Source organism: Dermochelys coriacea, chromosome 11 (genome assembly GCF_009764565.3).
Source record: "Dermochelys coriacea isolate rDerCor1 chromosome 11, rDerCor1.pri.v4, whole genome shotgun sequence".
NCBI classification, from domain to species: Eukaryota; Metazoa; Chordata; order Testudines; family Dermochelyidae; genus Dermochelys; species Dermochelys coriacea.
The window spans coordinates 42,868,246-42,895,990 of NC_050078.2; the positions used below are offsets into that span (position 1 = coordinate 42,868,246).

General features: G+C 41.6%; 1 protein-coding gene across 1 annotated transcript in view; it reads right to left on the reverse strand.

Annotated features, from left to right (window-relative positions):
- Positions 1-917: 917 nt before the first annotated feature.
- Positions 918-27,745, reverse strand: part of GPR155 (G protein-coupled receptor 155) — a 48,209-nt gene continuing 21,381 nt past the window's right edge. The window contains 19 exon segments of the mRNA XM_038422132.2: positions 918-1,795; positions 5,036-5,173; positions 5,947-6,012; positions 6,639-6,676; positions 6,678-6,734; positions 8,628-8,761; positions 10,790-10,897; positions 11,808-11,831; positions 11,834-12,005; positions 12,007-12,021; positions 16,421-16,511; positions 16,599-16,650; positions 18,862-18,971; positions 18,973-19,013; positions 20,827-20,910; positions 23,594-23,623; positions 23,625-23,659; positions 23,662-23,749; positions 25,757-25,922. Coding sequence (XP_038278060.1) covers positions 1,573-1,795; positions 5,036-5,173; positions 5,947-6,012; positions 6,639-6,676; positions 6,678-6,734; positions 8,628-8,761; positions 10,790-10,897; positions 11,808-11,831; positions 11,834-12,005; positions 12,007-12,021; positions 16,421-16,511; positions 16,599-16,650; positions 18,862-18,971; positions 18,973-19,013; positions 20,827-20,910; positions 23,594-23,623; positions 23,625-23,659; positions 23,662-23,749; positions 25,757-25,922 — 1,672 coding nt within the window. The 3' untranslated portion in view covers positions 918-1,572.

The window sequence follows — 27,745 nt, forward strand, 5'->3', positions numbered from 1 at the left end:
AATATAGAAATTCAACAAGGATTCTTTGGATCATGCATTTTAAAAATTCATTTCACCTAGTTTAAAGATTTTATGCTTTGTTCAAAGTTTTGGTTTGATTTGGAGAGGTACTAAATATCTACCACCCCACCAAGAGTTGCAGTTGCTTCTAGGATCTGAAGATGAAGGTATAATTTGCTAATTACTGTGTGCAGAGTTACTAACGCAGGGGTGGGCAAACTACGGCCCGCGGACCAGATCTGGCCCCTCAGGGCTTTGGATCTTGCCCGTGGGACTGCCACCCCTGTGGTGCTGTGGGCCCCATGCCGCTCCCAGAAGCGGCCAGCAGCACATCCTGTCGCCCCCGGGGGTGGAGAGGGCTCTGTGTGCTGCCCTCACCTGTGGGTACCGCCCCCCGCAGCTCCCATTCGCCGGGAATGGGGAACCACGGCCAATGGGAGCTTTGGGGGAGGTATCCACAGGTGAGGGCAGTGCACAGAGGGAGCCTGCCCTGGCCCCGGTGCATGCCACTGCCCCCCTGGAGCTGCTCCAGGTAAGCGGTGCTGGGCCGGAGCCCAAACCCCAAACCCCTCCTGTACCCCAACACCCTGCGCTGAGGCCCCTCCCGCACTCCTCCCCGAGGCCCCTCCCGCACTCGGCACCCCAACCCCCTTCCCTGAGCCCCCTCGTACACCCCACACCCCTCCTCTGCCCCAACCCCTTGCCCTGAGCCCCTTCCTGCACACTGCACTCCAATCCCCCACATTCATGGTCCTGCATGCAATTTCCCCACCCAGATGTGGCCCTCGGGCCAAAAAGTTTGCCCACACCTGTACTAACACCTAAGAGAAAATCTTTGGAAAACAAACTACTTAGAATTCATTATATTCTGTGATGTTTCTAGGGTTTTGTTTGGTTTGTTTTTTTTTTAAAAAACATCTCTTTAAGACTTGATAAACTTGTATAAAACCAGGATCTTTGTTAATTGTTCATCTGCTCATGCCTCAGTTCTAATTCCTTGACATCATGATCATCTTCACAGCAATTAACGTCATTACAAGCAGAGGATTTTCTCTTCAAGGGAGGAGTAAGCAGCATAAACTGAGAGGTTAAAATTTGAACACAGTTCCTGGTTTTACACAAAGGTCCTAAGTAACAGGGGCGAATCCTGGTTCCATTAAGTCAAAGGAAAAACTCCCATTAACTTAAATGGGAACTCAGGATTTCACCAGGAGAAGGAAATATTCTTAACATAGAATGCTTTGAAGTTTTGTATGCATCATCAGCAGCTAAGTGCAGTTTTATTGGGGGTGGGGAATCATTTTATATTGCTTATGTTCAAATTGGAAAAATAACTGAACGTGAGCATCCTACTTCAGAGATTTTTTCATTAGTGAGCATTCAAAGCAGGCCATTTGCTACACATTTTCTTTTGGTGGAACAAGAACCACCAAATTTCATCAGCATTACAAAGTGAGAACACCCAATTCGATAAGTGTCATAAGAAAGAAAATGCTTTAGATTTCAGTGGTGAGGGCAGGTGAGAAGGACAAACTTGTCCTTTGTTGCCTACCCTCTGAATACATGCCCAGTTCAGTGGCTTTCAGTCACCGTGGATCTCTTATGAATAAAACGGTAGTACAAGTACTCATCCTGAAATTCAAATTCATTGGTAATATGCTGGATGACGCCTCCTTTTGCCAGTCTGTCTCCGTACATCACAGCTTCACCACGGTCAGAAGCAAGGCCAACTTGGATAAGCCAGTTCACCAGCTCACAGCCAAAGAAGATGACAGTCGAGGTCTTTGCACCACACCTGTATGTCAAAGGAATGATTCACCCATATGTTCTGTAAATCTGCTATCACCACTGCATGATGGGGGAAGGCAAGGAAAAATACGGGGAAAACAAGGAAAGACAGCATGATAGTTAAAAGTATGTTAGAAGAGAACCTATTAATTCTGTATGTTAAGGGCATGCACATTTCATTACCTTTTCCTAAACACCTCCATGAAAAGCAAAATGCATGCAAAGTTCTGTTATGCCTGTAAAATAAGCTTTATAGAACCTACACAGCAATCTGACTACAACACACGTACACATACAAATTATTGGATACTTCAAATGTATTCATTAGCATGACCACTTCTGTAACAAAATACCTGATTTAATTAAATGTAAAATGCCAGAAGCATTAGGTACACGGGCTGCACTTTAATGGTCATCTTTTCTTCAAGTTTGAGTAGTTGTGTATATTGTAAATAAGTCATTTAATGTGCTTATCTTACTGAATCTTTATTTACTAGAGGGAACAATTGAGAACAATATGACACTGATGCAAGATGGAAGTGTTTTGTTTTGGTTTTTATTTGACTTAGTGATGAGGCAATACTATTACCTTCTAGTCAGTAGTAGGAAACTATCACTCAGAAATTTACTTGTGGTAATGAATATTTCTAAAATCTGCTCTATGGAACCTAATTGCAGGGTTTCCGAAGTTTGAGCAAACAAAGATGATTAACAGCTACACAAGACAGCAGCAACCAACGAACTTCTTTATATTTTAATTAAAACAAGCAGTAAAAATGAGAGCAAATGTTAGCTTATATTAGTGGAGCAACAAAATAAAAAACCAAAATCATATCAGACACAGTATTATTAAATTGAGAAATTAGATGAATATTTAAATAAGGGATAGAGGGATTGCACACATTTTCTTACAAATGGAAATAAGGTGGGAAAGAAATGCTGCACAGTATATAATACTCAAATATAAAATACAAATATTTTTTAAATACAGAGACCCAAAATATATGTGCAAGCTTATGTTTCACTCTTTAAGTCTGATTAATTCTCAAAGGAAACAGAAACAATAAAAGCAAAGAAATAGTAGGGGGAATAAAATGCCATGCACAAACTCCGACTTTCCATTGTGCCAGGGGGTGCTCAACCGCTGGCTCTGCACCAGGCCCCACCCCACGCCACTCCTTCCCTCAAGGCCACCCCCGCTTTCCACCCCTGCACTGCATCTTCCAGCCCTGTCCCACCCCCTCTCCTGAGTGTGCTGCGTCCTTGCTCCTCTTCTCTCCCCCTAGAGCCTCCTGCACAACGCAAAACAGCTGATTGCGATGCGGGGGAGGCATGGGCGCTGATCAGCAGGGCCCGCTGGTGGGCAGAATGCACTGGGAGGAGGGGGAAAACGCTGATGGAGGCTCCAGTGGGTGCTCAGTACCCACCATTTTTCCCCCATGGGTGCTCCAGCCCCAGAGCACCCACAGAGTCAGTGCCTATACCATGCACCATGTAGGTACAAAGTGCACCCGTCTACTTTGTAAAAATACTTCCTGATGTGCCATGCTTGCTTGTGTGGTAGGAAGCCTGCTATGTGAACTGTGTGATGTCTGTCCCCTATGTTCACCCCTTTTGCAAGATGATAAATTTTGTAAAAATATGCCTTGTGAGGTATCACTTGAAAACTCAATTTGCTGACCATTATTGTCCTGGTAAAATATGCGTGGCAACATTGTGTGTAAAGTTCTAAGATTCTACTATACGATATTATTAAAACATGTTCCAAATCTGGGGAGCAGTCACAAACCAGTTTTCCAGAGACAAAAAGTTAGCCAATGCCTCAACTAGGTGTCTTTGGCAGGAAAAAGGGCGAGAGTGAAAAGTCTACATCTTGACAAAGAAACATTGTTCCCATATACACAGACTTTCCAGTCTCCTGAACATCATCTGGAAATGATTCTCAAAGAAGAGAAAAACTACAAGAAGGAGAGCAGACACCCCAAATGATCTCTCCTTTCTCTTTATCCACGAATCAACAACACTTGAAGAACAAGAAAGCAGCAACTGGACTAGGGGAGGGATCCTGACTGAAGGAATTCAGCCAGTAAGACTGCTGAACCATGTAGTGAGACAGACCTTTGCTTTGAATTTTCTTAGCTTAAGTTAAGCATTAGTGTGTTGTACTTTTATTTTCTTGTAACCATTCTGACACTTATGCCTCATTACTTGTAGTCACTGAAAATCAGTCTGTAGTTAATAAATTTGTTTCACCTAAACCAGTGTGTTTGGATTGAGTTATTTGGGAAACTCCATTTGGGATAACAGGATTTGTGCATATCATTTTCTATTTATAAAATAACAAACTTTCTATGAGCTTGTATTGTCCAGCAGAGAGCTGGGCAGTAAAGACATACATTTCTGGGAAACTTTGGGACTGGGATTTGCTGGTGTTACTCTGCAGTGTAATTCACAAGTGGCTGGCTATAGCACTCATACAATATAGTTCAGAATAAGTTATATGCTGCAGGCGGTGTGAGAGTAGACCAGGATGATAGCTCTCACAGCAAAGCTGTGTAAGAAGCACTCCACATTGGAGAACTGAGGGGACAGAGCCGTTCATTATCCAGATTATACCCTGTGTAATGTCCACAGATTGCATTACTTCATCCTTCTTTAAAGAATTACTCAATCTGAAGCATTCTGATTAGAAAAATCATTGTTGCCTTTTCTTTATACCATGGGTATTTGCAAAACAAGCAGAAGGTTTTTTAAGTTATTCTGCTCCTGCTGCTCTTTCTCCCCTACCTCAAACACAAACTTGAAGCCATAATCTTCAGTTAGGGCATCGATTTGTTTCTGAAAGCTTGTGTGACACCACAAGATGATTACAACTTCAAATGAAGAATAAGCAACAAGAATGAACTTGTAAGGGACAAGGACCTACAAATCCAGAATCACATGAGCAGTCTTTACAGATGTAGCCATAGCAAATGCTCTTAAGTATAAAATGCAGGATTAGTCCCCAAAACTTTTTCTCATGCAAATACTTTTAGTCACATAAAATGAGGTTGATGTTTCCATTGAAGACAAGTTACCTAAACAAGCTGCTAAATACTCATCTTTCACACTGATGTATACTGCAATTTGAAGACATTTGCCATGGCTGTAAACACTAATGGAAGTGGCTATATTATTATTCCCAGCCTGTGAGCTCTGACAGCTTGCTGCAGTTTAAATGAACCTCTGCAGAGGAACAGAGCCCCACCTTCTGTCTTTGACAATGCTTCTGACACAGGCATTTCTGTGATAATGAACAAATTGTTGACATGTCATCCTGATTTCCTCAGGCACAGAAGACTCTACATGTTCTGCTGCTTCTCTACTACCCCAGAGGAATTCAAACCTGAAAATAATTAACCAAGAAATCAACAAAGAAACTGGCAATTTAAAAGGAAAGCTGGAAAATTATTATAGAACTTGGGGGAAAATTCTGCATCATTCTGTCACCAATTCTGTTATATATAGTGCATACACTAGCTACTCATGATAGAACTTCCTAGCCCATATACTGTTTGCCTTTGAAGACTCAAAAGCTTGATTCTAGTTAACACAGAGTGAAGGCAAGGAACTAGGTGTGCCTCCTTGATTCAGAACTGCCTGGACCCTGTGCAATTTAAGGTTGCCATGGGTGGCAGTCCTCTCCCAAGCTCCAGCCACAACCTAAGTTCTTCCCCACAGCTTGGGGCAGTGTGGGACTTGGGAGTCCCAACTTCCCCACATAAGTGGCATACTCAGCTTCCCTGGGTTTGGGGAAGCAGCAGTAGCTTTGTCAGTTTCACCTTGTACTAACAGCAAGCGCTCATTTGCAAGCTAAGGTTTAAATGCAGTTTCAGCTGAACTTTTATGTCCCACCAGATTTTCAGTTTGGAACCCACTGACTCTGATTAGCCAGCAGCGGTGACATTAGGGCATGGCCAAAAGAGTGCAGATCCCTGCATGTGTCCGTACTAATCTAATACCAAAGAGGCATTCAGGAGCGGCACCCTGGAAGGAGCATTGGCAGGAGAGGAGGTAGGAGCAGCGATGGAAGTAGAGGTTTAAAAGACCAATAACATTATTAATAGCTATTCTTACCATTAAACCCACCTAGGTAAGGTGTTGAAAGATTAGATTTACCTTCTTTTGAATGGCAGAATGATTAAATGTTTATCCAAACCAAATATACCAAAGGATATGAAGCCCCTGAAAAAAAAAAACCCACAACCCAGAAATATCAGTATTATAAACCTAGAAAAGACATTATTTCAGACCCAGGAAAGAAAAGAAATTAAAATAATCCACTGAATTTAGTGCCATCAGGACTGAATTTGTGGCCTGGACAACTATTTCAAAGAATAAATAGGATTAAGGATCTTTTACATTTTGGATCTTAAAGAGACAGACAGAGACAGGCATGCAATAAGCTGTCCAAGAAACTTCTCCAGAAAGGGGTTTGGTAAATTTATTCATGTAGTTCGACATCTCATCTGATACACAAACACAACGACATCCTTCCCAGAGCTATCTGCATGGTAAGACCAGGTAAAATAAAAAGGAGAGTAGTTGATAGCAATTTACTTCTGGAACACTTGCCCAGGAGGCAGAGCATGACAACCTGTGAAGCAGAAAATACCATGGTAGGCAACCAAAGAAAATGGATGAGTGACCTGTTTATAATGAATCACTGCTCCTTTCTAGAAAACTTGATACACCTAACATTTTATCAACCCTCCACTGAAAGTCTCAGCATGTTCTTTCCTATCACTGTTGATTACCAGCGTCAGCAGCCAAGAGAAATACGCAATTTCAAAGGAACATTGCAAAGTACCTGACCAAAATTAAATACAGCACAGAAGAACTGCAATTCTCACATAGAGCCTTCCAGGTTCTTGGTTGAACAACCACCACAAACAGCTGGACAGATTCTGTTAAAAATATAATTGTGTTAGAAAATTCTCTCTTCTTCACAGAAGATAACAAAAAACTCCTTTATTCTCTTTATGCAATAAGTCATCTAGAACAAAAACAGTCACTGAAAAAGTAACCTGCTACATTCCTTGTGAGGTTCAGTAGCTGTAAATGAGACCCACATAGTGTGATCCGATTTTAAGGGTGAAATGTACCTCAGTGCTAAGGGCCGGCACCTCTAATACCCTAAACAAAGGAGGACCTTGTTCTTCTATGTTAAACTCTATGCATACTTAGGTAATCAATAAGTAGCAAACCTGTCTGAGCCAATATTTCACAAGGCAGAAAGCAAACATTCCTACTGAACTCCACACCAGCATTTTCTACATTGTTTCTTGCTTTTATGGAAGCTCAGTAGCTGTATGGACTGGTGCTGGTATGCACTTCAGCTGAACATAATCTGGAAAAACAAATGCTAGCTCATGTGGGCATAAAGGTGAAATCATTTTTGAGTAGCAAGGGGCTCATAGTTCATTTAATAGTTTCTGCAACTAAAAATCTGATAATTGATTTATAGATAAAACTGGAGCCAAAATTTCCTTTTTATCTTGTGGGCCACCACAAAAATTTATTTGTAATTATTTGAAATGTCTGATATGATATTTAGAAAAAAAGGAAAACTTGCTTCCAATGACCTAGTTCAGCGGTTCTCAAACTGTGGGCCAGGACCCCAAAGTGGGTTGCGACCCCAATTTAATGGAGTGCCAGGGCCGGTGTTAGACTTGCTGAGGCTCGGGGCTGAAGCCTGAGCCCCACTGCCCAGGGCCAAAGCCAAAGCCAAAACATGAGCCCCACTGCCCGGAGCAGTGGGGCTCAGGTTAGAGGCCCCCCTGAAGCCCAGGGCAGCAGGGTTTGGGCCTGCTCACGCTTCGATCCCTCCCTCCTGGAGTCATGCAGTAATTTTTGTTGTCAGAAGGGAGTTGCAGTGCAATGAAGTTTGTGACCACTGACCGAGTTAAAAAGCAGTTTTGCTCTGACTAATAATGGCACTGTGGGGTTCATTGAGTCCTGTTGGTTTCTATATCAATTATAGATTTTTTACAAGTAAAAATGTATGTTTTTTGGACAGCCTTACAAACTCTAATTGGGCTCTGAAAGTCAGACTGGGTTGTTTCCTTCTTCTGCATCACCACCAGCAATAGAGTTTCTGCAGGTCAAATCTTGACTTAGTTACACTCCAGCAAGCAGTCTGGAGTCTTCAACAGTATCTCACTGGAGTCACTGATTGGCTCTAACTGGAAGGTAGTAAATAAATCTGTTAATGATGCAGCAAAGGAATAGAGTCCAGCTTACTGCGTGGCTGTGTGGAGTCCACAGTGCTAATATAAACAGCACAAATAGATTTGTCTGTTTTATTTTATACAGGTTCTTATACCATGCTCATCACTATTTCATTTGTCATCGCTAAAGTAACTTGGATTCTGAATCCACACAAATCTGTTCAATAAGAAGGAGCCATTTTTAGGAAGTCCCTTTTCAAAGAATTACTGCACTTTTAAAAAGCTGACTATTGTGTAGTGAAGAAAGATATCCCTGAAAAAAGTCTAATGAACTGGCAGACCAATGAGAATTCAAATTTTGGCCCTCCCCATACTGTTGTCAGCCCTGACTTGTTCATTGACATCAGCAGTGTTAACAGTACAGTTAGCACATTTAATTTTGTGATGTACTCTTCTAATGAGGGACAGAACTGAGATACACACATTCATTTAAATATAGTGCAGACCGAATTGACACTGGCCCAGAAAAATGGGGAACTACAAGCTTTTTACTTGTCTGCCGATACAGGTTTCCTGAAAAAGTGTCATAAACCATTGATCTAATCAACGTCAGAAATAGGAAATATTTACAGCAAACAGGCCCACAATGAGAAGTAAACACAGCAACACATGTCTAGCCAGTTGTTTGTCTCCACTCTGCAGACGTTGTTCTTCTTGTGCCAATATGCAGTTTTCAGAACTGCAGTGACTCTCACACTGATTTGCTGCAAAACATGAAACCAGAATTTATAATTTGGCTTTTTAAGTTACAGAGTCTGATGATTCTGACCCTGCTTGTACAACACCCAGTCAAAAGCCACGATCTTACAATAATCCTTTAGAAGCAATGAGGAAGAGGAAGTATTGGGGAGAGATGGGAGGAGGAAGTGAACAACAGGAATGTCCACAAACACACAGCTTTCTTCATGTTTGGGACCTACACAGTGCAGTGTCTCTTCCCCATTATTCAGTGCTGAAATGACTGATTTAATCATTGCTGACACACACTGTAGTCTTGAACAACTAGGAGTTCCTGACTCCAAGTCCATGCACAAACTACCCTATTACTACTTCTGAAATTTGGATGTATAATATCAATTTTAATTTCTGTGCTGAGGCTGTATGCACAAAAAGGGAAATTTTAATGTAAGCTTTAACTATACGTTTTTCAGACATCTGTCCCAAAGCGGACTGGTTGATTTCTGGTAGAGATGGTTACTCTCTCTCTAACCAGGAAAACTTTACACAACAAAACCTTTTGCTGCCTAAATTACAGCTCTACACTAGTGCAAAGTTTAGTAGTGGTTAGCTCTGAGAAACTGTTCCTGGTACTACTAAAAAAATTAACAGTTTTTCAGAACAAGTTTTTAATCTGACAATGAATTTCCAGTATAGTGAAAGTATTTAGAAAAACATTGTCATTTCTAACTTGCTGTAAATCCTAGCCTCATTGAGCTACAAATTAATCAGTTAATTTCTTCCTGTTTCTGCCAGAATCAAAACTCTACACAATTCTGTTAGCATACAATTCTAAAGCAATGTACCATAACCCATCATTAAAGACAGCTATAAATACCCTTACCAAATGGATATTCCTTTTGTTTCAAACTGCAAGTTACAGGTGGTTATTAAAAAGTTCTCCATACCTGCCACTAGATGGCAACAAAAGAACTGCACAAATAATATGTACTACACACAAACAGGCTATGTGTCACTGCAGTTCGGTATAACAGTGGGAAGCATGATCAACTGCTATAGTAAAGGTTACATGAGTTTCCATTGTAACTCCATTTTCAATTGCTTATAACTTCCTGAAACATCCCCCTATCAGGCTAAAATCATCTCTGCTTGATTTGAGCAAATAAGGTTCAGCCTTTTGGGGGTAGGAATGAAAAGGCCGCACACATTTACCAAAACCTCCCACATCCCTGTGCCATTTGTTTGAATGGCTCTACAGCCTAAGTGATTGGGGATAGATGTGTGGAAATAGCCCTCATTGAGGAGAGCCGATTAAGTGTTGCAGTGAGAAATGGTTTGGGTTCCAAAGTGTTCGGACCTGTTGAAAGTTACATGTTGTGCATGCAGTACATATGAAATGGAGTTGCCTGTAAAGTGTGCAGCTAAGGAAGGCTGCAGTGTGAATGATCACTTTGCTGGCTACTGAGAAGTAAACATGTGCATGGGCTGGACCAAGGGTTCTTGAAGGGTGCAGAAAGTTCATTGTGAACTATTCTTCAATTTCCATGGCATTTTGGGCCCCCTCAAACACTTACTTTCCCAAAATCCAAATACTTGGAAGGGAATATTCCATACAATCTACAGGGTTAGATCCAGAGCCCACTGAAATCAATAGAAAGACTTCTATAGACCTTGGATCAGGCCCTTGATGCAAACCCCAACAGATAGAGGTGCCCTATACCTTGAAAGTTCCATCCCGTGTGAAGACTAGTGCTGAAAGTTCTGAGAACAAATCCCCTAAAAGAGCTGCATTCTGTGCAGCTTGCTAAATGGTCTGTTACAAATTAATAGTTCTGGACAATAAAAAAATACTACAACTGTCTCTGATGGCAGAGTGTAAACTATAATAAGTTACATGATGGCAAAAGCTTTCTTTTAATTAGAAGTTCAGGATGTCCAAGTAAAACAGTTAAAATGATGACATCTCCCAATTTAATTTTTACTGATATTGTAGCAAAACTAAATTAGTCAGTGCAATAGATGGAATAGTATATGAGAATACATTATTATCATACCTGTCTCGGGGGGAGGAGTACAGCTATCATTAGTGGTGTCATTTGACACTGGCTCTCCCTCTCCAGAGCGGCATAACTCACCATTTATTGTTTGACATGAACAGCAACCTATTAAAAATATTAAGTATTAAAGGGATAGTTATAGTTTCCCTGATTTATAGTAATGTGATGGGAAAACAAAATTATTCTATTATCTTCTAAAAGAAAAACATTGACTGTGCATCTGAAAATAGACAGTTAGTGTCAAGTATCGGGGTAGCCATGTTAGATTCCTTGTTGTTTTGTGGATACAGACTAACACTTTATTTAGACATAAGCTTTTGTGGGGTAAAACACCACTTCTTCAGATGCACCTGAAGAAGTGAGTGTTTTACCCACAAAAGCTTATGCCCAAATAAATCTGTTAGTCTTTAAGGTGCCACCAGACTCCTTGTTGTTTTTATACAAATTACTGACTGCCTAAAGGAGAAGTGTGACCAATTCTCTTCCAGCTTCCATTCAGAGAGGGTCTTTTTCAGACACCTAGTATACTAAAAAGTTTTCAAACACAGCATTACACTATGGGAGCAATGTAGGTGCTCTTGACTACATAAACAATGTAAAGGAGCACTGGCATAACTGAGCACACTAATCCAAATGAGCAGGACAGGAATAGTTTGACTGTCCTGAAAGAGCTGGGTTAGTGGGCAGGGTGAGATGAAACTATCAGAGATGCCTGAATAATGAGATCTTTCACATACACCCCCACTATATTTTTAAATACATACACCCACAGTACTAGGTATAGTGATAACTAAGAAACCTCCCTTAAATCATCATATTAAAATAACTGAGAGAAAGTGCGCTATTAAGGTTATATTTTCACGCATCACCATAGCAGCTTAGCATGTCTCAAGAACCGACAAAGACAAGCTTTTTCCCTTCCCCCTCTCCCCTTTCCAGCAAGTAGAGGTTAAACTCATGCACAGAATTATGATTATGCCCAGCTCCCAGTTTTTTGCACAGCCAGGCACTGTACCCTCTTCTGCAGAGGATTCTGCAAAGGTGGAGAGCCACTGCTTCGACGTCAACTCTCCTCATTCCCTTCCCTTTCAGAGTTCTCCCCTCTGGCCATTATGTGAATATGGTTCAATACCTCATAGTCAGTCTCCTGTCCATTTCTGTTCATACACAGAAGTGAGATACCGGATATCAGAATGCTGATGAACAGGGTCACTGGCTGTGGTAACCATCTGTCAGAGGAAATCAGAGAGAAAAAATATGCCATCTTAACATAAGAAAATGAAAAGCTTGTTTTTTGACACATTGAATACCAATACTTTCTAGAATCCAGCCCTCAAGGAAGCAACCTAAATCTGAACAAATCAAAATGTATTTCTATTGTATGGCCACAAGACAAAAGGCAGCTAAAAGTCCACTCAGCATGCTTGGCTGAACTGATCTTCCCACCTGGATAACCCACAGAGGGTTCTTTTTCTTTGGCTTTGTTCTGTAGGAATCCTTCTCTCCAGGCAATGAGAGCTCTCACCTACTTTCCTGTCCTTTCCCCCCCATTTCTCCTTCTTCTGTGATTCTTATTCCAAGACAAGTACACTCTCTTTTCCTCCTTTTGCAGGGCTACCATTTTCCACCCCCTCTCCTTTTGCAAGTCCATTAGCCTGTCTGACAGATCTGCCATCAACACACAGTATCATTTGACAGTTTCAGAGTAGCAGCCATGTTATCTGTATTCGCAAAAAGAAAAGGAGTACTTGTGGCACCTTAGAGACTAACAAATTTATTAGAGCATAAGCTTTCGTGAGCTACAGCTCACTTCATCGGATGCATTTGGTGGAAAAAACAGAGGAGAGATTTATATACCACACAGAGAACATGAAACAATGGGTTTATCATACACACTGTAAGGAGAGTGATCACTTAAGATAAGCCATCAACAGCGGGGGGGGGGGGGAAGGAGGAAAATCTTTCATGGTGACAAGCAAGGTAGGCTAATTCCAGCAGTTAACAAGAATATCAGAGGAACGGTGGGGGGTGGGGGGGAGAAATACCATGGGGAAATAGTTTTACTTTGTGTAATGACTCATCCATTCCCAGTCTCTACTCAAGCCTAAGTTAATTGGATCCAGTTTGCAATTAATTCCAATTCAGCAGTCTCTCGTTGGAGTCTTTTTTGAAGCTTTTTTGTTGAAGGATAGCCACTCTTAGGTCTGTAATCGAGTGACCAGAGAGATTGAAGTGTTTCTCCAACTGGTTTTGATGTTATAATTCTTGACATCTGATTGTGTCCATTCATTCTTTACGTAGAGACTGTCCAGTTGGCCAATGTCATGGCAGAGGGGCATTGCTGGCACATGATGGCCTATATCACATTGGTAGATGCGCAGGGTGAACGAGCCTCTGATAGTGTGGCTGATGTGATTAGGCCCTAGATGGTATCCCCTGAATAGATATGTGGACAGAGTTGGCAACGGCTTGTTGCAAGGATAGGTTCCTGGGTTAGTGGTTCTGTTGTGTGGTGTGTGGTTGCTGGTGAGTATTTGCTTCAGATTGGGGGGCTGTCGGTAAGCAAGGCTGGCCTGTCTCCCAAGATCTGTGAGAGTGATGGGTCGTCTTTCAGGATCGGTTGTAGATCCTTGATGATGCGTTGGAGAGGTTTAGTTGGGGGCGAAGGTGATGGCTAGTGGCGTTTCTGTTGTTTTCTTTGTTGGGCCTGTCCTGTGTAGGTGATTCTGGGTACTCTTCTGGCTATGTCAATCGTTTCTTCACTTCAGCAGGTGGGTATTGTAGTTGTAGGAATGCATGATAGAGATCTTGTGAGGTACCAGAGATTGACAACTCTGCAGATTCATGTCCTCTCTATCCACTGGGAAAGTAAAACCACAAGGGGAGCTCACATTGCCCCACCTGTATTTGTCATGCCAGAGATGAATGAACAATTTATCAGTAAGGTGTAGTTCAGACTCCAGGCGCTTTCAGTCTTGGTTTCTCTGCCAAGACTCCCAACGAGGATGCTAGTTATTGCCACTTGGTGTAATGTTCTGTGGCGTGGTCACCTCTATAGGACCTTGACCAAGACCACTGATTAGCCATTAGATGGTAACAACTTTAGCTAACTACAAGCTAAGTGGATTCAAACTGGTAACCACCAGAGAGTTGCAGGAAAATTGTAGATGGGTTGCAGGCCCAATGCAGAGGGGAGGCCTAGGATCAGGGGTTTAGAAAGCAAACCTGCCCTGCACCCACTGTGCAGTGCAGCTCCTGTCCCTTGAGTTAGAGCCCAGCTCCCCGACGCCAAGCATTGAGACATGCCACAAGGGGTACAGAGCCACATGCTCAATTTGGCTCAGCTGCCTTTCCTTCATGAAAGAAGGATGGCTGGGCCAACTTCATAGAATCATAGAATCATAGAATTCAGGGTTGGAAGGGACCCCAGAAGGTCATCGTAGTCCAACCCCCTGCTCAAAGCAGACCAAGTCCAGTTAAATCATCCCAGCCAGGGCTTTGTCAAGCCTGACCGTAAAAACCTCTAAGGAAGGAGAGTCTACCACCGTCCCTAGTAGCGCATTTCAGTGTTTCACCACCCTCTTAGGAAAAAGTTTTTCCTAATATCCAATCTAAACATCCCCCATTTCAACTTGAGACCATTACTCCTCGTGTCTGTCATCTGCTACCATTGAGAACAGTCTAGAGCCATCCTCTTTGAAACCCCCTTTCAGGTAGTTGAAAGCAGCTATCAAATCCCCCCTCATTCTTCTCTTCTGCAGACTAAACAATCCCAGCTCCCTCAGCCTCTCCTCATAAGTCATGTGCTCTAGACCCCTAATCATTTTTGTTGCCCTTCGCTGTACTCTTTCCAATTTATCCACATCCTTCTTGTAGTGTGGGGCCCAAAACTGGACACAGTACTCCAGATGAGGCCTCACCAGTGTCGAATAGAGGGGAACTCGAATAGAGGGTCCCTCGATCTGCTCGCTATGCCCCTACTTATACATCCCAAAATGCCATTGGCCTTCTTGGCAACAAGGGCACACTGCTGACTCATATCCAGCTTCTCGTCCACTGTCACCCTAGGTCCTTTTCCGCAGAACTGCTGCCGAGCCATTCGGTCCCTAGTCTGTAGCGGTGCATTGGATTCTTCCATCCTAAGTGCAGGACCCTGCACTTATCCTTATTGAACCTCATTAGATTTCTTTTGGCCCAATCCTCCAATTTGTCTAGGGTCCTTCCTGTAGCCTATCCCTCCCCCTCCAGCGTATCTACCACTCCTCCCAGTTTAGTAATCATGCCGCAAATTTGCTGAGAGGGCAATCCACACAAGCCTCCAGATCATTTATGAAGATATTGAACAAAACGGGCCCCAGACGACCCCTGGGGCACTCCACTTGACACCGGCTGCCAACTAGACATGGAGCCATTGATCACTACCCTTTGAGCCCGACAATCTAGACCAGACTTTCTACCCACCTTATAGTGCATTCATCCAGCCCATCCTTCCTTAACTTCTGACAAGAATGCTGTGGGAGACCGTGTCAAAAGCTTTGCTAAAGTCAGAGACACAATACATCCACTGCTTTCCCTTCATCCACGAACCAGTATCTCATCATAAAAGGCGATTAGATTAGTCAGGCATGACCTTCCCTTGGTGATCCATGCTGACTGTTCCTGATCACTTTCCTCTCCTCTAAGTGCTTCAGGATTGATTCTTTGAGGACCTGCTCCATGATTTTTCTCCAGGGACTGAGGTGAGGCTGATGGCCTGTAGTTCCAGGATCCTCCTTCTTCCCTTTTTAAAGATGGGCACTACATTAGCCTTTTTCCAGTACATCCGGGACTTCCCCCGTCGCCACGAGTTTTCAAAGATAATGGCCAAGGGCTTCTGCCAATCACAGCCGCCAATTCCTTCAGCACTCTCGGATGCATTCGTCCGGCCCCATGGACTTGTGCACGTCCGCTTTTCTAAATAGTTCACAATAACTTGAGGGATGCTGCAACCCTGTGCAACAGGCAGCAATGCCCTGAAGTGGGGAGCCAAGTCCCGTCTCATGGGACAGGAGCCCATTGCTACAGGGGACTATAAAGTGGGCGTGGCTCATTCTATAACTTTACCCCCCTTCTGCATCAGGCTAGGATTAGGTTGCAGCACTGGGGCAGAGGTGCCACTGTCTCTTGCAGGGCAAGGCAGCAGGGGAGGAGAAAAGAAGGACGCTGCCTATGATTTTGCACCCCCCATGAATTTGGAACTCCGGGTGGGTTAAAAAAGTAAATAAATCAAAATGCTGTTTGGTGGGTTGTCCTTGTAAAAAGTTTTGGGAACCACTGACCTAGAGCTGAGGGATTTACCACCCATCATCACTCCAAGCTATTCAGTCCGTGCTTTCTGTCAGTGTTGCCAAAAGGCCCCTGTTCAAACAGTCTTTCATAATTGTTTGTTACAGAAAAACATTTTAATACCACAGTCCTCCAAGCTGAGTAGTGGCTATTTGATCCCTAGTATTTGCATTGCCATACTGTGAAGCTGTACTTGGAAGAAAGCTCTTTAGTTACATGTAAAGCAAAGAGAGAAAACAAACAGTTTCTCACAATATACTGTGAAAGGCAGGTGTCACAAAGGGTGAAGAGAAACATTCATACCTGATATTTTCCATAAAAAATGCTGAGTCAATGCTAATCAGGATTACGTTCCCCAGTTATTAGTAAGATTCCCACTAGAAGTGTTGGGATGCTGCAACAGCAAAATACAAAGTTGTGTCAAGAAAAATATATGTTTGCATTTTCCCACTTACTCTGTAGGAAACTTTTGCCAACTTACCCCCATCCAGCTACGATGATAAAGCCAACAGGGATCTTTATACGTCTCTTTTCTTTAACAGGGTAAAGTCAGAGAGAGGAAACCTAAGAAGACAACAGAAATGTCTGCTTTATTACTTTTCATTTAAAAAAAAAAGTAACAATTGAAGAGTCTAGATACCTACCAACTGGTATCCAATATCCAACAGCTGGTAAGATTTTTTTTTCTTTCTAGCGACTCCATATATTAGTCAAAAGTTACAAGCTACGATGTTTTTTTCCCTAGTTTTTCTATGACAAAATTATACAAAAACTCTTACCTTCAAAAGTTACAGTCTAAATAGGTATTTAAAATGTTAAATAAACTTGGGCTCACTGTACAGTAAGGTTCCATTTACAAATGGTTTCTAATGGATTAATAACATTTAGTAGATGTCATAAGAACGTTAGACATGAGCAGTTTGTTTTTATAGTTGCTCATTAGTAGCAGGTTTATATCAACGTATTGACCAGTTGAACACTAACAATTATAGATTCATTATTGATCTATTTTATATAGCTAAATATAAACATAATCAGAAACTCTACTTTTTTACATATGCACAACAGTATGTTTGAGCTGGACTTCCAAATTCTATTATCAGTTCTTCACAACTCAGGAAGTTAGCAAACTACATACTTCCATATTTATGAGAAAAACCGTGGATAAGATTTTTAAAAATGGTCAACCAAAGCTGGGGTCCTAAGTCCATAATTAGGTGTCTAAATAAGGGGCTTGATTTTCAACCAGCTACTCCCACTGGGAAATGCCTTGCCTTTATGGGGCTAACTGTATGTGGGTATGAGTGAATGAAATGCAAATGCAAAGAGGATGCCCACTTAAAACTGGTCGTGAGACACATGTATGACTGAGTAGTATAGGGTGGGGGGAGGCCATTTCAAACCGAGCTAAAGTTTCCTCACAAGAAACCTTGTCTGTGCCTGTGCATGTTTCCTCATCAAAGGCCAATGAAAAGTTAAAAACCCATAATCTACATGATGTAGGAAAACTCAAGAAACTACATGGTCACCCTCACTGTCACGGGGGATCCTGTGTGTTGCGTGAGGCAGCCCTCATTGACCCAGTTTGGGGTTGGTACATCCCATCACACAATCATTGGGACTCCCTGTGAGATCAGGTAATTACAACATGGAGGGCTTGGGACCCCTGGTGGGGCCAAGTAGACAACAGACTATGGCCCATGGGCCTCCTGGCTGAGGCAGGTAATAGCAGGCTAACAAATAATCAGTCTGTAGCACCTGGGCAGGGCAGAGCAAACAAGCAGTAGCCACACCTACTGGCAAGTAGGGCGGTAGGGGGAAGGAAAAGGAGGGAACCCTGGCAAATTCCCTGTTAAGAGTTTAAGCATCAGCTTCTATGAACATCCCTGGGTCCTTTCTACCGCAAGGTGCATCTCGGGCCTTTCCCCAGCTGGCAGCAGCTCGGCGTGCCAGTCAGTCTCCGCAGTTGGCTGGTCGTCCACAGCGTAGTCCGGGTCCACAGTTCCCACCGTTTGGAGAGTCATAGGCGTCTCTGCAGGAGCCTGCAGCACACATCCTTCCTCCTCCTCAGCCAGGCCAAACTGAGCTGGGCTGCCTCCTTTTATCTGTCCCTTCCACCTTGAGCATGCGCAGCAGGAGCAAGGCCTCTTGGACCCACAGTGATTGGGTAGGCCCTGTTGGCCCCGTGCAGGGTTGGTACATCCCATCACACTCACATTAGGCTACCCAAGTGTCCTGCCTCATTTCCTTCCACTTCTTTTGATCTGTTTTGTCCACTTCCATGCCCCCTCATATGCCTAGCATAACTTCCCCAAAGCTCTGCTATTATACAGCAATCTGCCACTGTCTCCATCCCTAAGAACCTACAGAAAACCCCCCACAATTTATGACATGTTAAAAGGCTACACCCCACTGTTCACTCTGTGTTTGCTTTTGCCTTTAAGGCATATTCCTGCAATTTGTTCAGCTGCATCTATGCAGAACTGCACTCAAGTCAATGGAGCTCTGCATAGGCACAGCAAGTATATCCACAAGCTACCAATTGCAGGATCAGGGCCTTAGACTGTAAGCTCCCCAGTGCAGGCAGTGTTTCTGTTTGGCAATGACCTACCACTGTACAGAACTGTGCACATTTATAGTATTATATAAACGATTAACATATAATGTGAAGAAAGATGACTCTCCAGAGTACAATCAGTTACTCTAGAACATTAATTGCACACTACAATACTTATTTTTACCACATGAAAGCAGAAGTTATTCACATTCCAACTTACCTGTCCACAAATAAGTACTATAAAGTGAGCTGTATAACAAGATGAACACCAGAATCTGCAGAGTGATGTTTCTCTCTAATAATGAAATTCCACATCACCATTCCAATGCAGGCAACAACCTGTGAAAGGAAAGTGAAGCTGCAATCATTTTAATATTGAAATTAAAATATTAAGGGAAAAATAAATAGTGTAGCACAGATACAATAGTTATCAAAAATCCACTGTCTGCAGCCAGACAACTGAATTTTGTTTGAATTTATGAATTCTCAGATATTTAAAAATGAGTTCTCACAGCATTAAAGCAGTGCAATAGTACTCTTAAAGTTAAGGCTACATCACTGATATAAGCATTTGTTTTTCAGGGATTTTCTATTTTTGACAACAAACATACTCCAGAGTTAAAGAAACCTGAAGTAAGAGGGTTCAAAAAACAAATTCTATAAAATGCATTACACACCCTTTTCGTCTGACGTGTTTTAGGGACACTGAAAAAAACCTGAGGTTGATAGAGGTTTGGATATCTGGGAGAATTATCAGGTAAATAATTCACATTGGGGACACAACCTATCCAAGGATAATCTTAGTAGTGAAGAGGCCCCGATAAATTACTTTAATACAAAATTAAGAAAAATAGCCTTTACAGTTGAAGTTAACTTGCAGTTATAAAAAAAGACGTGTCTAATTTAAACAAATCATATTTGAAAAGGATGACTCCATAATAGTCAATGGAGCCTCGCTGGTTTTAATATTGTGTACTACATATTTCTATCAATATTATACTTAAAAAAAAGGTCTGCTGCATACGCACACAACAGGCTCCATCATCCTCCCACTGAACTCAATGGGAGTTTTGCAGTTGATTTCCAGGGAAGAAGGTCTTATGTGGTCTTTTCTCCCAATGCTAGGCACATGTAACTCACTCCTACTTGTATCAATGGGAATTACAGATGTGTATTGAGAGAAGTCCCGCAACTACTGTATGAATTTATGCTGCATGTTTATGATCATATCTATAGGATAGGCAAGAGTAACATTTGCAAAGCATGGGGAAAAAGAAGCGCACACACAGATTCCAGTGAGCAAAGGGTGGTTCAGTCTTGTCTTTTCTTTCAGTACACGTGGCATTCTCATGCAATTTACTCCATTTACGCAAGTCTTGCAGCAGAGAACTTATAAATCCAAATCTTTTCTGTCAAGTCTGGACCTTAAAGATTCCATGGCTCTTTTCTCAAATACAGGGTTTTGCTCCGGTGTCCTTGGCCAACATTTCCCTCTCACTGTTGGGCCATCTGCTGTGTACTAGATGTCCTCAAGTGGCTGACAGCAACCAAATGAAGATGGCTTCATCTCAGTGGTGCTTATATATATGTAGATTGGGAAGCATTTTGGATGAAAAGATATGTGCTATTTTTAGAGATATGATTAACATCACTTAGAATTACACATATAAAATTGAGAAAAGAATGTATTCCAAATCTGAGCTTTCCCTCTGAATTTCTCAGTTTGAGACACAGTTCTATCAGAAAGAAAAGGAGTACTTGTGGCACCTTAGAGGATGCATTCCAATGAAGTGAGCTGTAGCTCACGAAAGCTTATGCTCTAATAAATTTGTTAGTCTCTAAGGTGCCACAAGTACTCCTTTTCTGTTTGCGAATACAGACTAACATGGATGCTACTCTGAAAACAGTTCCATCAGAGAGACTTTAATGTTATAATCATTTATTCCAACAGAATCATAAATGATTGTTCTGTACAGTAAATACTATACAATCTACTACACAAAAGCTGAGGCACAGTAACTGAAGCTATTTAGAAAGTGTTAGATCTTTTTTCCCTTCATCATATATCTATAAAGTAAGCTTTCCACACAGTGATTTCTCAGGAAAAAAAAAGTTTGTATCTAAAGATTTTTATATTCTACATGGTACTGACCTGAGCAATGAGTAAGTTTGTTGTCAGCATATGAGGAAGCTGTTTATATTTCTTACTCAAAAGAATAACAATAAGAGACCAGATCTGAAATAAACAAAGGAAATAAGAATTCAATTTAGGACTTTTAAAATTAAGATGAGCACTCAGGCTTAACATATCGGAATTAAATATCCAACAAGTCATTTCCTTTTGTTTTTAGATAACGAAGCTGGAAGAGTCAACTCTATGCCACCTGCTCCCAGTCCCTTTGCCATAGGAGGCATAGCTACGGTGCAGTTCTTCTGTGTGCTTGGGATGGTGTGACTTCTAGGGGACTGTTGTTGCTGGGGCAAGTTAAAGCTGCTCTATCATGTCATATCAAGCTGGAGGCTGCTTGCCCCTCACAAACAAAGGGGTGGAAAAAATGCTGAAGAGCCACCCATGCCGCTTTATGGGTGCTCAGGATAGGAGGATCTGGCGCACGCTCTCTCTCTTTCTTTTTTTAGTTTAAGACACAGCTTCTACCCATTCCTCTCTTACAATCCCCACAAAGGCTTGCTGATTGCCAAGATGCAAGTCCTAGTTGTGGCTGTCCTTCCATTTCTCCTCAATGTCACAGTCAGTGCCCCACTCTATATTCTTCTGTTTTGTCAACTCTTCCAAGGTTTTGTTGAGATACTTAATGATCCAGGTTAACAACATTCACACTTCTTCAAAAGGTACCCATGAGCTACATTGAGAAGTCTATCTTCCTACACAAAATTGATAGTCAGTAAGGAGAAAAATTTTGCTTATTATGAAGGACTAATTTACATGCATTTTTTTTTAATTCTATTTTTAAACTGCGTGACACTTATTCTTTCCTTTAAATTAATAAAACTTTAGGGAGTATTCAGCTGCTTACAACACAAGAATTTAACCAGTTAATCACACCAGTTTCTTTACTTTTCATCATATTTTATATCTCAACATAACTTTCCCGCCTTTGATTAGAAATATCAAAAAGAAGCACTCTGACACACATAGGTAAAAGCCATAAAATGCAAATATAAGTCTGAGATAGCTTCTGGAAAGATGAACTCCAAAGCTAAAAATGGAGTTAAACTCAGAAACTGTGCTGAATGGCCCTGCTTATCAGGCTGTGGGAACCATTCAGCATGGATGTTTTAACTTACATTAAAAAAAACAAACAAAACAAACAAACAAACCTACCCTTGGGCATGGTAATGACGGCAAATGATGCATTCTGGGATGTCACAACCTATTTGATGACCAGGCAACCAGAGGTTGGTTGCCTAGGAAAAGAATTTCCCCGAACATTTTAATGCTTACATAACTTCCATGCTACCGCCTCACGAGCCAAGACTTGGAGGCATTCAGCTCAGAGAGAGCCTCGGCTTTAACTTTCTATCTATCTATTTGCTACTTCAATAGCCCTGCCAGCACCTTTTTTGGATGCAAGAGTGGGCAAAAATATCCACACAGATGTGTATGGCTAGTATTTAAGCACCTCACAATTTGTAACGTATTTGTCCCAAAACCCCGCATCAGGAAGGGAAGTGCAATTATCCTCATTTTTACAGACAGGAACTGAGGCACAGAGCACCCACATGGCTTGCCCCAAGTCACACAGGTGGTTTTGTACAAGAGCAGGGAATTGAACCTGGGTCGCCAAAGTTCTTGCTAATACCCTTACCACCGAGCCTTCCTTTTTACAACTACTGTCATGTTAGCTTTACAGTGGACCATGTACCCTACATCGGAAAGCCTCTCTTCTCTCCCTTCTCTCCTCCCAACTCCTACAACAGAATAAGAGTGATGAAATAACAATTTTGTCTTTCAATTACCTACTTGTTGTTTGTCACTACCTTACTGGTCCACTTAGATTCATAGATACTAAGGTCAGAAGGGACCATTCTGATTCATCTAGTCCGACCTCCTGCACAGCGCAGGCCACAGAATCTCACCCACCCACTCCTATGAAAACCTCACCCATGTCTGAGCTATTGAAGTCCTTAAAACATGGTTCAAAGACTTCAAGGAGCAGAGAAGCCTCCCTCAAGTCAACCATGCCCCATGCTACAGAGGAAGGCGAAAAACCTCCAGGGCCTCTCCAATCTGCCCTGGAGGAAAATTCCTTCACGACCCCAAATATGGCAATCAGCTAAACCCTGAGCATATGGGCAAGATTCACCAGCCAGATACCCAGGAAAGAATTTTCTATAGTAACTCAGATCCCATCCATCTAATATCCCATCTCAGGGGATTTGGCCTATTTACCCTGAATATTTAAAGATCAATTACTTACCAAAATCCCATTATCCCATCATACCATCTCCTCCATAAACTTATCGAGTAGAATCTTAAAGCCAGATAGATCTTTTGCCCCCACTGCTTCCCTTGGAAGGCTATTCCAAAACTTCACTCCTCTGATGGTTAAAAACCTTCGTCTGATTTCAAGTCTAAACTTCCTGGTGGCCAGTTTATACCCATTTGTTCTTGTGTCCACATTGGTGCTAAGCTTAAATAATTCCTCTCCCTCTCCTGTATTTATCCCTCTGATATATTTATAGAGAGCAATCATATCTCCCCTCAACCTTCTTTTAGTTAGGCTAAACAAGCCAAGCTCTTTAAGTCTCCTTTCATAAGACAAGTTTTCCATTCCTCGGATCATCCTAGTAGCCCTTCTCTGTATCCTGCTCCAGTTTGAATTCATCCTTTTTAAACATGGGAGACCAGAACTGAACACAGTATTCTAGGTGAGGTCTCACCAGTGCCTTGTACTTACCAGGGAGACTAGACTGACAATACTTATATCCAAAGCTAACATTTTGGATTGCAGATGCCAATGGGTTGGATCCATAGATGGAATGGTCATAACCAAGCAGAAACATACAAGATAGGAAGCAGAAACAAATGTGCTTATCACCATTCCTGAGGTAATCTGCAAACAGAAATCAAGAGGAGAAAGCAGAGAAGATATCCAAATTTCTAGTTAAATTATCTGTTTTAGGAAATATACTATGGGCAATTTCTACCCTGGTCTTAAATACCATATGGAATGCTACTGAAGTCAATGTAATTGCATGGTTAGAAGATCAACCAGATTTGGGCTATGAATTGTAGGAATATATCCATTTTTTGCAGACAGTTAGAATAAGATGAACAATCTTGTAATGAGCGTAATCAAAAACACGTTCATATCCTGCCAATTCTCTTTCATTAACAGTGCTTCTCCACATGATATCCCGATGACTCCAGTACAGGACTGGGTGAACTAGTACAGTGCAGAGTGTCACAACTTAGTCTCGCCCTCCAATGCCAGCTTTATATTTTACATTAAACAAATAACATTTATTTGTGCAGATGTGCATTTTCTGTCACACAATTCAAGGTGAAAAAAAAGCCTGGATGTGTTTACATGTACTTATATTTTGGTTTTCCCTGGCTTCCTCGCTTTCGGAATTCAACAGCAGCAGCAGCAGAGATTCACACACACCAGCCCTCTGACTAATAAGGGACACTGCCAAGATTGGTAGACACAAAATTAAGCCTACAATGCTTCGTTATTGTATCTTTCTTGTATATTTTTGCAAAAATCTGTGTAATTCTTCTAAAAAATTATGATAAATGTTTTATTATTTTGCCTAGAAGGAATACTGAAAATAAAATCAAACAGTTACAGATGTATATGTATATAGGGCCAGATTCTGGAACTATGTGAAATGCCTCTCCAAAATGCTGCTAAAAAATCAGTATCAACGTGTGCCCATACTCAAGGCGAAGCAGCTCCACATATTGTCTATTCCCCAGAGTCTCTCTCTCACAGCATCTTGAATAATTTATATGGGAAGCTGTGGATAAGAGCCACTTGTTGGTCCGGTAATAAACATGATGCACCCTGGCTACTTGGACTTTCCACCCTGAATGTATGCCTGTAACATTAGGCTCACTTCATAAACATCTCTTCTGTTTAAGAGTTATTTGTAATAAATCCAATAGTGAAGTAGAGCAGTGTCCTCTGGATAAGAAATAAGACTACATGTTTTTTATCATAAGGTTTAACCAAAGGGGATCATAGGTGCCGACTCTGTGGGTGCTCAGGGGCTGGAGCACCCTCGGGAAAAATTAGTAGGTGCTCTCCACTCACCGGTAGCCAAGCTCCCCACCCCGCCTCACCTCCTCCTCCACTTCCTCCCCTGAGCATGCTGTGTCCCCACTCCTTTGCCACCTCCCAGCGCTTGCTGCCACCAAACAGCTGTAGCAAGCTCCAAGATGGAGCGGGGAGAAGCGGGAACATGGCATGCTCAGGGGAGGAGGCGGGGAAGAGGTGGGACTGGGGCGGGGCTTTGAGGAAGGGGTTGGAATAGGGGCAAGTTGGGCCAGGGACTTTGGAAAGGGGTTGGAAGGGGGCAGGCCAGGGCAGAGCAGGAGTAGAGTCGGGATGGGCCAGGGTAGAGGGGGGTCAAGCACCCAGCTGCGCTGAAGAAGTCGCGCCTATGAAGGGGAGAGTCACTCAAGGTGGGATTTTCAAAAGCTCATAGTAGTGACCTAATTCAGCTCCCACTGAAGCAAGTGATAAAGTGAGTGATAAAGCAGTGATTTCACTGGCTTCAAAACACGAGCATATAGAATTTTCCTTATGCTTTAAGTTATTTCAGTCCACATATTTTTCTTAATCTAGGCTCTATAGGACCTTAGGTTTAAAGAATAGGACCTTAGGTTTAAAAAAACTGTGTTATGTGAACACTTGAAACAGAAAGCAGAAAAAAAATTGCATGGTTTAATTGTTAATTTGAATTGTAATTCATATTTGATCCCTAGAGAACACAAGAGACCCAGATGTGTCTATATTATGAAAGCTAACTTTCTCAAAAGTTTGTATTAAAAATATTTGATCAATAAAATTAAAATCAAAATTAGTGCTGAGTTGCTAATGTCAGGCACATACAATCTCTACTTCCATATTGAACTGGTTTGCAAAGATAGCCACGCCAGGTGCTGCTGGAAAGACTCCATAGAGAAATGCATAGTTTGATAAACTGGTGTGGTTGACTAAGCTGTCATTCTTGTCCAACAATTCCACCATCTCTCTACAGAAAAGTGGCATCATCAGTCTGAAAAGGAAAGAAAAAATGAATACATATTACTCTCTTAAGTGACATTTCCCTGCATTGCTTTCACCTTAAAAGGCGAAATTTCAGGCTTCTCTGAACAACAGTATTAAATATACAAAGAAAAGAGGGACCTCACTTTCAGTAACTGCTTCCCTAGGTACAGTGGTATGTATACACAAAATCATGTTCAAATAAATATATAATAGAAATCCAACAGTAAGTTTAGATACCTGCTAAAATTACTGCAACAGAACTAATACAGACAGAAGTAGATTCCAATCTCAGAATCACCATATAAATCCTTTAAAAACAGTTTACTCTGGTTTTCAGGCCAGTCCATTCAAGTTTTATACCGGCACAACCGAGATCAGAATCTGGTCCAGAATCTTGGTTGAGATAACCAAGTCAGAAGAAAAAAAAACAAACCACTTTCCACATGTCAGGCAGCCAGATGGAGCATCTGAAAAACAATCTAGCTACCTGGCATGATTTGGAGATACTGTGTCACAGATATAGTGGGAGTTCTGCTAGTTTTAGCATCTTTGTCATCTCCCAAACAGTCCATAGATCAGCAAAATTGCAGTAGGCTCTGAGAAAGCCTACATATACTTGCTCTGCTATCTGAAGGAAAGATACCATATAGTGACAGCTGCTCCTGGGGGCAATCTGTATTAGAACTGGGGAAACTCCACAGGCTGCAGAATGAAGAAGTGGGCAATCACGCATGTTTGACAGCTTGCTATAAGAGTCCAGTGGCGAACAAAACAAAGCTACAAATATTCAAGTTGAACAATTTTGGGTACCCTGTCCCTTCTTAAAGTAAGAAGCCAAACAGCAAGCATCTAGTGTAAGTGGGAAAATCTTTTATGTGGTGAGGTGAGCAAAGAATCTTAGCCCAGTTCTTCTTGCAAAACTGAAACAGCATTCATGGACTACACAGTAAATCGTTCCTATTTAGTCACCAAACATCAGAAGTCCCTAAATATAGAACTCTGAGCCTATCTTTAGGCATCTAGGTTGGGAAATATTAGACATGATTTCCAAACAAGGGGGGAAAAAAAAGTTTCCCTTAACAATGCTGTGTCAAGACAGCATCTTTTTGGATGGGGGGGAGTGAGGGAAAGGGAACGGGAGCAAAAATCCACACAGACGTATATAGGCCTAGTATTAAACGAAAAATAGCATGAACAATCAATTAATTTTCTTTCATATCCCTTCATGTGTCCAATTCACAACTTCACTATCACTGATCTGGATTATGCATGTTAATTATTTTTACTCTGTCAACATCTAAGCTCCTCTTCATATAAAGTATATTTCTTTGACTATACAGAGCAGTAATACTGTGATGTGAACTGTAGCTTCACAGCAAGAAAGAGGTGCACAGTTCATCAATAAGCACATTTATCTTTTTTTAATCGGGCAGAACGATGGCAGAAATTACTTCACTGGCAAATTGGCTAACTTTAAAGGGGAAACTATCATCTACTGATACTCAAAATTTAGATTTAAATAAATAATTTTACAGTCTAATGTGAACAGAAGTGGGTTAAAAATAAATTTAATCCAAAATTATTTGGGGAATTTAAACATTGCAGCACAAGAAGTTAAAATGACTCAAAAGCAAATAGGAACAAATAAAACTCACCAGTTTAGTTCATTGTCTAAGCTAAGCAAAATGCAAAAACTAACCAAGCAGTTTGGAATGAAAAGTAAACTTGTTAAAAAATGAGATCTGTTTAATAATATATTAGTTGTAAGAGATATGGATAAGTATTAGTAATATGACTGTCCATTTAATGCTTTCTAAACGTTGCAATATA